Source organism: Phaethon aethereus (genome assembly GCF_964289735.1).
Source record: "Phaethon aethereus genome assembly, chromosome: 13".
Taxonomy (NCBI): Eukaryota; Metazoa; Chordata; class Aves; order Phaethontiformes; family Phaethontidae; genus Phaethon; species Phaethon aethereus.
In genome coordinates, this window is record NC_138589.1 from 16,946,853 (window position 1) to 16,959,519 (window position 12,667).

At 49.0% G+C, this 12,667-nt stretch overlaps 1 protein-coding gene across 1 annotated transcript in view; it reads right to left on the reverse strand.

Annotated features, from left to right (window-relative positions):
• MAF (MAF bZIP transcription factor) overlaps nt 1–9,957 on the reverse strand; it is a gene marked incomplete at its 3' end in the record, with an annotated part of 13,024 nt that extends 3,067 nt beyond the window's left edge. The window contains exon 1 of the mRNA XM_082005705.1: nt 7,310–9,957. Coding sequence (XP_081861831.1) covers nt 7,310–8,379 — 1,070 coding nt within the window. The 5' untranslated portion in view covers nt 8,380–9,957. The remainder of the gene's footprint in view (nt 1–7,309) is intronic.
• Nucleotides 9,958–12,667: the final 2,710 nt, after the last annotated feature.

Consider the following 12,667-nt stretch of genomic DNA (forward strand, 5'->3'; position numbering starts at 1 on the left):
CCGGGCCCCGCCGCCCCCGCTGCCTCTCGCCCCGCCGCCCCCGGCCGCTCCGGATGCAGCCCGGGCTGGCGGCCCAGCAGCCCGCGGGTGCCGATGGAGAGCTCGCCGGGGGAGGGGGGGCTACACCGTTATATAGACCCCCCCCTCCCCGGCCCGGGTTATTTTCAAGCTGCTGGAAGCAGGGGTTGAAAAATCCGTGCCAGAATTCTCCCGAAACGTGCTGCTCTCCCCGGCCGAGGCAGGTGCTGGGCGGGCGGCGGGGAGGCGAACGCGAGTGTCCCCGCCGCCCCGGGCGCCCCGCGGTCCCGACGCCCCGCACTCCTCGGGACACCCGACTTTATGGCTCAAAACCAAGGGATGAGGGGCAGGGAGGGCCGGAGCTCAGGCTTAAAGAGGGTTCACTGCCGTTTCTGCTTTAACGGGGGACAAGCTGCTGGGGACACTTCTCAGGGCTATGCTGCTTTATGAATTCACAATCGAGAGTGGCGACCGGGGCACTCCATTCCCTACCCCCGCTGGAAACTTGAAGACACTGCTCGATTTGTTGTTTGCTGGGCGGTTTTTTTTCTGTGTGGTGCAGAAACACCACTTCTAGCAAACTTCTGCTTTGGCTTTGATTCCCTCCATGTAAGACGTCTCACAGAGTTGCATTAAAAGAGTAAAAAAAAAAAAAAAAAAAAAAAAGAAGGAAATCATGTCACGGAGTCCACAGGGCTTCAAACCAAGCAAGGAGAGAGGCAGGGCAATCTCCATCCCCCTAACTCCCTGCACCACAGCTACAGGCCTGTGCGCTTCCCTGCTGCATCGGAAGGGGCAGGGATTTAAAAGCTAGACTTTGGGGGGGAAAAAAGTGGGTACAGCAACAGTGAAAGAAAATGATAACTTCAGAGAGCGATAAGATACGGGCAGCTCGCAGCGAGGGCACTGAGACGTTATCACACTGTGCCGGGTCAACCTGATAGATAGAGAGCTGGTAGATAGCTGGGGCTGGAGCTGGAGCTGCCTATCTGCCGTTACGCCTGGCCACAGCCTCGCCAGTCCCTGGCCTTTTGCTTTTCACTTGAAAAGTTAAGTCACATCCTGGACTATTTTTGCATCGTGTTGGCTTAGAGCTCACAAATCTGAATGCACTCAGCCCTCAGAGAGTGACAAATGTTATTCTCGGTCCTCCCCCACAATCTCAGGCAGTCAAGAAGGAGATGCTGCAGAGTGTACAGTGTTTTAATCTATTGATTTGTATCTGCTGCACCCAAAAAATTCATTAGAGGAGCCTTAAAAGTGTGGAGTGGTTGAGTGCTCAGTTCCCTTCCAAAAAGACGAATTGTCTCAACAGCCGCTCACCTCCGCCACGTCCTGGGGTGTGCTACCTCGTGTTATTCATACCGAGACCTGCACTTAAAGCAGATATCTGAAGCATTTGACTACAGACAGCTCGAGTGTGTGTGTGCGCGTACAAGCAGGATTGTTTTTTGTCCCGGCTGAGCAAACAAAATCTATCCCACTCTCCATAGCTACCCCTGGAATGCCCAAGCCTCATGGCAGCCGCTTGCAACACAGCGATTCGGAAAGAGGGAGGGAAGAAAGTTTATTAAAAAATCTTAATTCCTAACGTTGAAGTATGTAGGATTTTTTTTCCTCCTGTGTGAAATTTTAATTTCAGCTATCCGAACAGGTGTCAGAAACAGTGGGTCCATTTAGCTCCTCTGATGATCGGAGTAATAAATATAGAGGATTTCCTTTCAATGCAGCACATGCTGAAATGACACCAATGTAGTTCTGGCATCTGAGCAGATAATTCTGATATATGCATCATTTCCTCCCTAAATCCAGGAAGCAGCTACACTCTCTATCTGATATCAGTATATTATGTCAAATAGAAATTGGTATTAAAATTATGAATGATTCTAGATCAAGAACTTCCTACACACTACACAGAGGGAGGGGGAGGAAACAGCTGCGCAAAAGCTTTCGGAAGGGAAAGGAAAAAAAAGAGCTGGGAAAGTTCATTTTTTAAACTAAAAATTTGCCGCCACGTTTTGTGTGGGGGTAGTTTTCAAGTGGCATTTTGATTGAGCGCAAGCGCTTTTGTTTTAAAAGGGCGAAGATGACTTTCTAATAAATAAAAGCACTCACTGCGCTGTTTTGTAAACGGGCGCTTCTCGCACAGCGCCGTCCCAGTGGTGGCAAGAAATCGTTCAAGAAACAAATATACACTGGTGTGACCAGGATATTTCTCTTCCTTCTCCCCTCTTTTTTTAGGATGGGGTCCAGGATGACATTTTCAGGCAGGGAAAACGCTACAGCACAAACACAAAAATACTCTCGGACTCTGCTCGGCGAAGCCCGGAGGTCGGCCAGAGGGTTATGTTTCATTTTAGGGAGGGAAAAAAAAACCAAACCAGGCTTAAGTGTAAGGTGGGATGGGGAGGGAGGAGGGGGCCGAGCCGCAGTGCACACCATTTCCCAGCCAGCAAAGGGCTGCTCTCCACGCGCGTATCTCTGGCACTGGTCACATGAAAGTTCTTTGTAATGTCGTTAATAAACAGGAAAGTGCTGTAGGACCACGGGAGAAATAGGATGTTGTTAGTGATGGGGAGATTAAGACCACTCACGCCTTCTGACACACGACTGCTCTAGCTGGAGAGGTACCTGTGGGAGAACAGTGGGAGCCTGCGCCCCTTTGAAATCCCCAGGGATTGTACCTCCGAGCTCAATGGGAGCAGGATCGAGGCCAGAGTCAAGCGAAGGGTGATTAATGAATGTAGGTTATTCAGAGCAAAGCGGTTCCAATTAGTCCTCAGCAAGCAGTCCTGCGGCAAAGGTGGGCGCTCCCCTGCAACGAGTCATACAGAGAACCCCAGCACTCACTTTGCTTTAGTGAACACTAAAATGTGCATCTATTATTTTTTTTCCCCCTTCAGTTGGGCAGTTGGCGTGTTTCAGGGTGAAATTCAAGTGCAGCCTATGGAAGGCTGCATTTTTTTTTCATTTGCAAAGCAAGACTGCAATGTGTCATAATGATGCCAAACTGGGAGAGCGCCTTTTTTCCCTCTCAGGTTGGGTGTGCGATGGGCATTTTCCCTTTTGCACTCAGTCTATTTCTAGGAAGGATTTCTCTTATTGCTGCTCAAACAGGGTGGGGTTTGTTTTTTTCCTCCGAAAAAGAAGATACTTCAGGGAGGCGGCAGCGCTCCCCTCGCTCCGCACCACTCGGTCAATTCACAATACTTTTAAAATCCTAGTGCCTGCTCCTAACTCCTAACTCCTTTCCTCCTGGCTGCGAGGAAACCCGGCGCGACAGAGGGGCGCAGGGATGAGGCTGGACCAGAAGTGGGTCCCGCTGCGGGGGCTTGGGGCTCCGCGCTGCCTCGGGGGCTGCAGCGCCGCTTCGCTGGGGGCTTTGCCGAGGAAGGGAGAGGCCTCGTCCCGTCCCTTCCCTTCCTTGGGGCAGGGCTCCTTCGGGAGCTCTCGGCAAGGGCAGCAGTGAAGCCTCTAAGTGACCCCCTGCGAAAAAACCTGGGCATCAGTAAAGGCTCAGCTGGGGAAAGGGAGGTGGGAGAAGTAAAAATCAGCCCTGTCTTTATGAGAGGGGATAATTCTCTGCTCAGCCAATAGCAACCCGTTTACCCACAGATTACACATTAACCAGCAAACGCAGCTCGAATTAACCAGAATCTGGAGCTTGAACCATTACTCAAACCCTGGTGCAACAGCAGGTCAGATGCCAAAGGGCAGCTCGGTGCCTCGGCGCTGGGGAGGGGCGAGGCGCAGCATCGGCGACGGGGACCACGGCCACCGGCACCCGCCGTCACCCCCGGCAGGGCTGGGTGCCCACCCCCTCACGGGGACCTCCGCGGGAGCAGGCTGACCTCCAGCAGCACCCAGCGCATGTGGGCGCAGGTGCCGCGGGGGGGCTCAGGGCCACATCCTGACCCCGGCAGACGGGACAGGATGCGGTCTGAGCTGTGGGCTGGACCAGCCGGGCAGAGGAACGGCAACAGGTCCTTTCAGTGCCACCAGCGCCCAGGAGGGATGACCTGACAGCTGGGAAGAAGATGCACTGACAGCAGGGGTTGGAATACAAAGGGGAGGGGGAGGAAAGTGTGGGGTTTATGATCCTGGGTCTGGAGATAAAACCCCCACCCTGGAGGGGCTGGAGCATCCTTCGGAGAGGCCTCCGCTTCCCAAATAAATAGGGCAGATACTCCCATTCAAAGAGGGGGAGAGGACTCTGGAGGCTCTTGGGGAAGGTGGCTTTAAATGAGCTGGGTCGAGGGTTTGCGGAGCCTTTCGAAGTCGAAATGCCCTTTGACATGGAGAACTGCAGTGAAGAGGGGCTCGGAGACCTGAACATTTCTAGCACGTTAACCTTTGGATTGATTGTTTAGGACAAGTAACTCTCAAAAGTTGGAGGAAGTCCTTTGAATCTTTTTTTTTCTCTGCTCCTCAGTTCTCTCTGGGCTTTCTACGGCCTGTAGCAAAAAAAAAGAAATAAAAGGAAAAAAAAAGAAGAAAAACACAGGGCAAACAAAAGAAGGAGGGAAAAAAGCGAAGGAAAGAAAAAAAGGAGGCAGCATGGACCCAAATGGCAAGAAATCTTTCGCTCTAGCAATAAGTGGCTCTGTGACAAGCCAAGCCTGATGTAGTGTCATCTCTTACTTGAGACAGGCATGCTTTGCTGGGATCAGATGATAAGAGGATGTGAAGGCTTCCCTTTCGCTTCACTCCATCATAAAACAATCAAAATATAGGGCTGTATCATGTCATCAGGTTTTTAAGCAGACCTCCCCTTTGAGATCTCCTAAAACCTGGTGGGATGATCTGAGTCACTGAAACTGAGCTCACTGCAATACTGAGAAGCCAGAAGCAGCACCTGAAAGCTCACGTTTTTCATCTACCTGAAAGTTAACTTGATTTCTAGCAGGCGACAATTTTCCATTTTACACGAAGCTATCCTTCTCCTTCTCCCCTCCTGAATATTATCGAGTCCAGCTCTTGTATCAGCATCACCCCTTCGCCAGGCAGTACACTGAAGTACTGCTCTTGGAGTTATTGAACTTTAAACTACAGACTAAGAAACTGAGTACGGAATCAAAAAAATGCAGTTTATTATTGTAGATTATTCTCTCTTTTGATATAACCATAGAGTTGAAAATGAAAGAAAAGCACATAGGAACATCACACGTGGTTAGTTAGTAACTCAAGATATAAAACAATTTTGCACAGCAAAATATGTAAAAGAAAAAGTAACTGACAAGATTTTTTTATATTTATTGTGGTAAGATTTACTTTCCATTTTTTTTTAAAAGACAGGATATCAGTCCCTGAAAATAAAATTTACTGATTATTGCCTTTAAAACTGTGGAATTTTTGAAGTTACAGAAAATCCAGTTCTGCACCACAATACAACTGTAAAAAAATCTGCATCATTTTAAAACTGTGCAGTAATGCCATCTTTATAACTGCATAAATTGTATTAGCGTTCTAAACAGGTTCGTAATTTTTTTTTGTTTTGTTTTTGTATTATATGCTTGCAGGTTATATCTTAGTGCAATTCAGTCCCAAATACTTCAATTTTGAAAAAAAAAAAAAAAAACAAAACAAAAACCAACCCATACATTTTGAATGTAAAATACCCCTATAGATATAAACAGGGGTGCCTCCCCCTTTTAATACTTTGGTTTTCAAATACAGTCAGTGGTATAGCAAGGACTACATATACCCAACTTATATTTAAGTTGCAAGCACATGCTGCATAAACTACTTTTTAAAACAGTCCCGTTGCAAATTCTACCCCCCTTTACATCACGACAGTAAACAATTTAGTGCATCAATCTTTAAAAAAAAAATCTACATCTAAACAGACCTAACTCTTTCGAATTTATCTATAACATTCCTTTATCTGTAGCATACATTTTAACTGGGCTAACAGATGACAGAAACTAGAATTAAATTATATACTAGGAACCCAGAGCATTCCACATTTGACAATGACCAAATGCAAAAGGAAAAAAAATAATGGGGCAGATCACTTAAAATTAATTTTTAGACTGTTTTAGGCAACAGCATGGTTACAGTGTCCCCCCCCAAGTGGGATGTGAATTTTGTTTTTGAACATCTTTCCAAAGTCCTTTTTGTGTTTGGTTTTTTTTTTTAATATTTTTTTGCCACATTAGGTTATGAAAATCCATTCTGGCAGGTTTTTTGAGAGGGAATGCTTCAGTGCATTTAAAAGGAAGTCTGAAGTTTTGAGTAACTCAAAGCAGTTTTAGAGCAGATGCAAACTTTAATGGGGAGGAAGAGGAGGAGGAAGATTAAAGGTTGCACTTTTTTGCTTTCAACCCAAAAAAGTGATGAGGCAATAAAACAAAAGGATGAATGCCATGCCATAATAGTCTCCAAAAGTCCATTTCCAAGCAAAAGAAAAAAAAAATAATTATACCGTACATGACCAGCATGCAGGGTTTTTTATTAATATAATGTCTCTTTTTCATAGTCTTTCGAAACAGTTATAGTTCATTGTTGCTAAGACAAAATAGCAAGCGTAATGCATGAGATGAGTATGGGATCCTAATGGCAGACTAAAGTCTCACGTTTGGCAGATTAAGGCCAAAACTCACATGAACACACCGAAGGTTGATGCAGGCTTGATTTTGGCAGGTTGATCTAGGCATATCTCTAGTTTTGCACAACAACGCTAAAAACTGATGGAACTCAGCAAGCTGGAGTCTAAAAATTTCACATTGTTTTTGTTTTTTTGGGGTTTTTTGTTTTTTTTTTTTTTTAAATTTTATTTTTCTTTTTGCAAAGCTCAAATCTCATATGAAGAACTCAGGATGGAAAAAAAAAATCTGACTTTTTTGGACACAGCAAGCTCAAAAGAAAAAAAACTCTCATGAACTTAAAATATATATATATATAATGTGGATGGCAGGTTTCAAAGAGCAAGCTTCATATGAAGAACTGAGTTGGTGGCGAGTTGGATCTTTTAAATTTAAAAAAAAAACAACACAACAGCAAGCCCCCACAAAAATAATAAAAAAAATAATAATAAACAGAAAAGAAACTCATGTAGAACTTTAGGTTGGCCAACACGGAGCCAGTCCACCTTAAAAAGAAAAAAAAAAAAACCAAAACCAACAAACAACCAAAAACCAACCCAAAAAACAACTTTGTTTTAAAATTGTTTTGAGTTAAAAAAAAAAAAAGTAATACAAGGTGGCAAGCCGGGTTGTCGCTCTAGCAAAGCCCCCAACAACAACTCACACGGAGAACTTTTAGTTAAGGTGGCAAGGCTGTGGGAACTCACATGAAAAACTCTGGAGAGGAAGGGTTGTCGCTGCTGGATCCGTTTTCTCTGAAGCCATTGCTGACCAGCTTCTCGTATTTTTCCTTGTAGGCGTCCCTCTCCCGGACCAGCCTGGAGATCTCCTGCTTTAGGTGCTCCACTTGCTGCAGCAGCTGGTTCTTCTCCGACTCCAGGACGTGCCGCTGCTGGACCCTCTTGAAGCGGCAGGACTGGGCATAGCCCCTGTTTTTGAGGGTCCTCCTCTTCTGCTTCAGCCGGATCACCTCTTCCTTGCTGACGCCCCGCAGCTGCCGGTTGAGCTCCCGCACCGACATGGTCACCAGCTGCTCGTCGGAGAAGCGGTCGTCGAAGTGGAGGCCGCCGCCGCCGCCGCCGCCGCCGTGGTGCGGGTGGTGCAGCCCCCCGGCGCCGCCGCCGCCGCCGCCGCCGCCGCCGGAGCCGGCGGCCGAGGAGGCGGAGGAGGGCGGCGCGCTGCCCGGCGCCGCGGCGTGGGGGTGCCCGCCGCCGCCGCCGCCGTGGTGCGGGTGGTGGTGGTGGTGGTGGTAGTGGGGCGCGCCGCCCTGCGCCGCCGCCGCGGCGATCACCGCCGACACCACGGCGGCCGCCGAGCCCATCTCCTCGGCCGGCACGGAGCCGCCGGCGCCGGCGGCCGCGGCCAGCTGCTGCCCTCTAGCATAGCCATCGAAGGCGCCGGGCAGCGGGTGGTGGCTGCTGTTGATCAGCGCCTCCACCGCGTCCTCGGGGCTGAAGCCCAGCGCCTCCGGGTTGAGCTGCTGCGGGTAGCCCGTCATCCAGTAGTAGTCTTCCAGGTGGGTCTTCTGGTCGGTGCCGGAGCCGGGGCTGGGCGCCGAGAAGCTGGGGGACGGGGGCACCGAGCTGCAGGGCGTGCTCATCGGGGTGGAAGAGAGCGATCCCCCGGCGATCAAGCGGCCGCACTGGCTGATAATGCGATCGGTCTCCACCGGCTCCTTTTTCACTTCAAACTTCATCAGATCGAAGTCATTAACATATTCCATGGCCAGGGGACTGGTGGGCAGGTCGGAGCTGCTCATTGCCAGTTCTGATGCCATCCTTTTGCTGCTGACAGTCCTCCAGAAAGGGTGCGCTCCGGGAGCGAGGGGACTGCTCTGAGTTGCCACCGGGTGAGCCAGCTTGATTTTTGGCGAGCTCTGCTCCGCTCTCTCCTGCCTCTGCCTCTCGCCACGGCCCCCGGCAGCCTCCGCTCCAATTCGCCCCGGCCGCGCTCGCTCCCGCTCCGCGTTATCCTTTGCAGAGTCTCCGCTGCCGCTGATGCATCAGAGCGAGGGGCTCTTGCTATTCGCCTTTTGCATAAAGGTTTTTTTTTTTTTTCCTCCTTTTCCTCCTCTCTCCCTCCCTTCTCTCTCTCTCCTCTCTCTCTCTTTTTGCAGCTTGCAAACTGCAGCTGGAAGTGTTAGCTGGTGGTGTTGCGAGTAAATTTGTTGTTGTTGTTTTGTTTTGTTATTTTTAACACTTCATCGTGCCTTTCCTCTAGGCTTTCTCATGCAAAGTGCAGAGCGAGAAGAGAGGTTCATCGGGGAAGGGAGGAGGGAAAAGAGAGCAAAGGCAAAAAAAAAAAAAAATCGAAGTCGATATCGCAACCAAAATAATAATAACAATAATAGCTAAAAAAAAGAGAGAGAGAAAAAAAAACCCTCGACCCAAAGCTACAGCAAGAAGATGAAAAATATTTTAAAGGTTTCATCCAGCAGGAGAGTTTAAAAGCATTGCTGAGTTTTATAGCGCTCCTGACGTCAAATGGGAAATTGCCTCGGCGGCCGGGCCAATGGGCTGCCGCCATCCCAGCCCTCATTAGCATAATAGTATAGAAACAAGGAAACTTTTCGGAGCTGTCAATCAGGGCCCCATCAGCTGACTGTCAGCTGGGGAGCGCCTTAACCCCTTCCTGCCCGCCGCCTCCCGCCGGACTCACCGGGTAAGCGGGTGCGGGACGGGGCCGCTCCGCTCCTCTGCGCTCCGCCGTCGCGCCGGGACGGCCCCGGCCGCCGCGCTCCCCGCGGCCCCGCGCGCCGCCGGGCGAGCGCCCTGCCCCGGGGCGGGGTGCCCGGGGATACCCCCGCCCGGGCGGGCGGTGCGGGCGCCCGAGGGCGCGGGGAGCTCCCTGCGCCCCGCCGGGGAGGCGGCAGCGCCCGGCGGGGCCGCTCGCAGTGCGGGGACCTGCCGCCGGCCCGGCCGTTCCCCCGCGCCGGCTGCGGGCAGCTCGCGCCGCTCCCCCGCAGCGCCCCTGTCATTCATCTCTTTATTATTTTTTGCGGGGACGGGGCATCGATCCCCCCCCCCAACGCCGCCAAGAGGTGCGAAAGCCCTGCAAGTTGGCAAGCCCCGCGCCCGCCCCCGCCGCGCTCGGCCTGCTGGCCCGGACTAATTAATTTAATACATTTAGAACTAATTGTATTTACTTTAGCCTCCCCTCCCGCCGCCCGCCCCGGGAGGGGGATGGGGCCGCGGCCGCGGCCGGGGGGGCCGAGGCAGCGGCGGGCGGGCCGGGCGCGGAGCGGCGGAGCGGCTCGGTTTAAACCTCGACAGCGCCATCTCTCGTCGAAAGGTCAGTGCCGAGGCGGGCCCCGGCCGGCGCGGGGCCGCGGGAGCCGGGACGGGCCGCGGCGGGACCCGCCGTCGGGGCGGCGGCCGCAGGCCAGGCCCGGCCCGGCCCGGCTGCACCCCGGCCCCCCTCCGCCGCGGGCCGGGGGAACCCGCAGCCTCCGGGGCTGCCAGGCTCGATTTTCGGAGCGGGCTTTATGGGAATATCGATAGAATTAAAGTTACTTGTAATTCCGTGATAAATGAGATGTCTCTAGTAAGTAAGATTAAGTGCAGTGCTATAAAGTTGTTTATCTGAAAAGTAATTCTCAGAAACCTGACTTCTGACACTTGGTCATATATTAAACCGGCTTCTTGAACATTGTACTTCAAATCCTTCCTTCTCCCCTTGCCCGGTCCCTTCCCCCTCGGAGTTTGCTATTTATAACTGCGCGCAGGGTACGGCTTTGTAGGTGCGGGCAAGTCTCTGGGTAATTTTTCACCGACTGTGAAAATCATCATTGGCAATAGCCAAAGAATTCTGCTTAGGAAACAGTACTTGGCTAGTGGATTTACGAATGGATAACATCTTCTGACTATGCCATTATCAGTATGAGTGCCAGCACTCACATCTGAAAGTCATACAGCATGTACTGTTCCTGGCAGCTAAAAAAGGTAGGGTATATTGCAAATTTAGGGAGATAACTACATCTAGAAATGATTGTAGAGGCCATCCTGTAAACCTAAAAAATGCTACCGACATGGCTAACAATATTAAATTATGGTTCTGCATGGTCCCGAAACACACACACACACACACACACACACACACACACACGGAGCCGTGGACATCTGCTGGCTTTATCTTAGAGATTGCGATTCACGACAAAGTTAATAATATGACTTAAGTACGCGGGCTGGCTTTCCTATTTCTTCGCGTACTTGGACTCGACAAAACTTCCAGGCTCACAGCATACGCACCCCCAGAACAGTCCAATTCCCTATATTTGTTTTTTCCCTGAGCAAGATGAATGTGGTACTGTATATCACTTAACACGCTCACCTATGAGAGAAATAAAATGTGTGCTAATATTTTTAAATGAAAAGGGGTTTGCTTTCCAGAATGTACAGTCGTAGTATTTCACTTGCCCGTTTGATAGATGGCTGTGGAAATGTGGCTCCAGCCCCATAAAACAGTTTGTTTGGACGTGAGGATTCAAAGTGCTACATTTGCAAACGAGTAAATTTCCTGAGTAAACTCTGAACTCTAGACAAAGAGTATGAAATTGTGTGAGCTAATGGGACCATCTCTTAATTGATACCAATGTAAGCAAGTGCTGCAAATTAAATTGAAGCTCTGACCTACCAGAACAGCGAGTAAAATTATTAGTTGTATAATATTGTTCTTGTGTGATGATTACACAGAACTGCTGCACCAAAATGTCTCTACTGTTCAGCGCAGCAGAGAAAAAAAGGTTATTAGCAATTTTTGGATAACCTTCAGAAGCAACATTCTCCTCCCTGCGCTATATAATTCTCATTTTAGTAGTATTTTTCTTTATTATTTGGCTATTCACAATGGGTGTCTAAACATTTACAGTCCTCTATTAACAGCGTTTCTTCCATAACAATCACACACTTTCATTTCAATTAGAGCTATTCAGTCTTCAGTTTTTCCACAATTATCGCAGGCCAATTCCCCCAGACTGCTCCCTTTTCCCAGCACTGTTTGTTCCAATCCTGCCCTGAGCCAGGCAGAGCGAAAACTCCAGCGTCCCTCTCGCAGCCTCTTGCTCTGGTTTGTTTTTAAGCATCTCTGTTCGACAGCATAATGCGGAGCCCTGCTTGCTCCCAGTTCGCTGCTGACCTGCTTCATAAGCCTTCAAACTAACGTGTATTTATTGCGGGAGAGTTTTCTGACAAATCGCGCAGGGGGACGTGAAACATTAACTCCAAATACTCTCGGATCGCCCTGCGTCGGGGCGAGCGCGCCAGCAGCAGATGCGAGAACTTCCATCGCTGAAGTCCGCGTGCGTGTGTGTATCTAACACAGAAGATTTAGCAGAAGTGAACGTGCAGGTTATGAGTTATATGGACTCAGAGTGTAATTTGTTATAACTTAAACACATAGCAAGACCCACACAGTAAGTACAGTTACTGCTCCTTTTGTTTATCTAGTGTCTTATTTTATGGTGCAGAACTAAACAGTGTCCACTGAATTTAACTATGAAACCAGCCAAATTGATTTCAGAAAGACTTCTTCAGAGTAACAGAGTGATAAGGCATAAACTGCTCCTAGGTGCAGTGCTAGATAAATCCTTTTAACAGTCTTCAGATCAGTTAACAGGGTAAGTAAATCACATATCACTGTTAGCAGATTTATGGGAGAGAATTAATAGAATCAGACGAGATAATCTGGTAGGGATAAAATTGCTGAGGAAACAGTCCTGCCTTATATTGGAGGGTATGAAACAACAGTCTGATTACTGGGAGTCGTTATGGATTGGTGAATTATGAGCTAAATCATCATAAGAGTAATTCCGTATTTATTAATTCTTTTCTCTTTAAACAACTCACAGACGCAAATAAAAGCCTCTCTCTCTTTGAAGACACATTCTTTATATATTTTTATTGGATGTAATTTACTATTTGCATTACCTGTGTTTACTTCATAATTGAACATTTTGCATTCAAATTTATGTAATGCATTATGTTTGAGAATATATTTCTCCCTTATTAGCATAAATAGTCACTTACCTCATGAATTACTAACAAAGTTTATCTCAAAATATAGGTGTA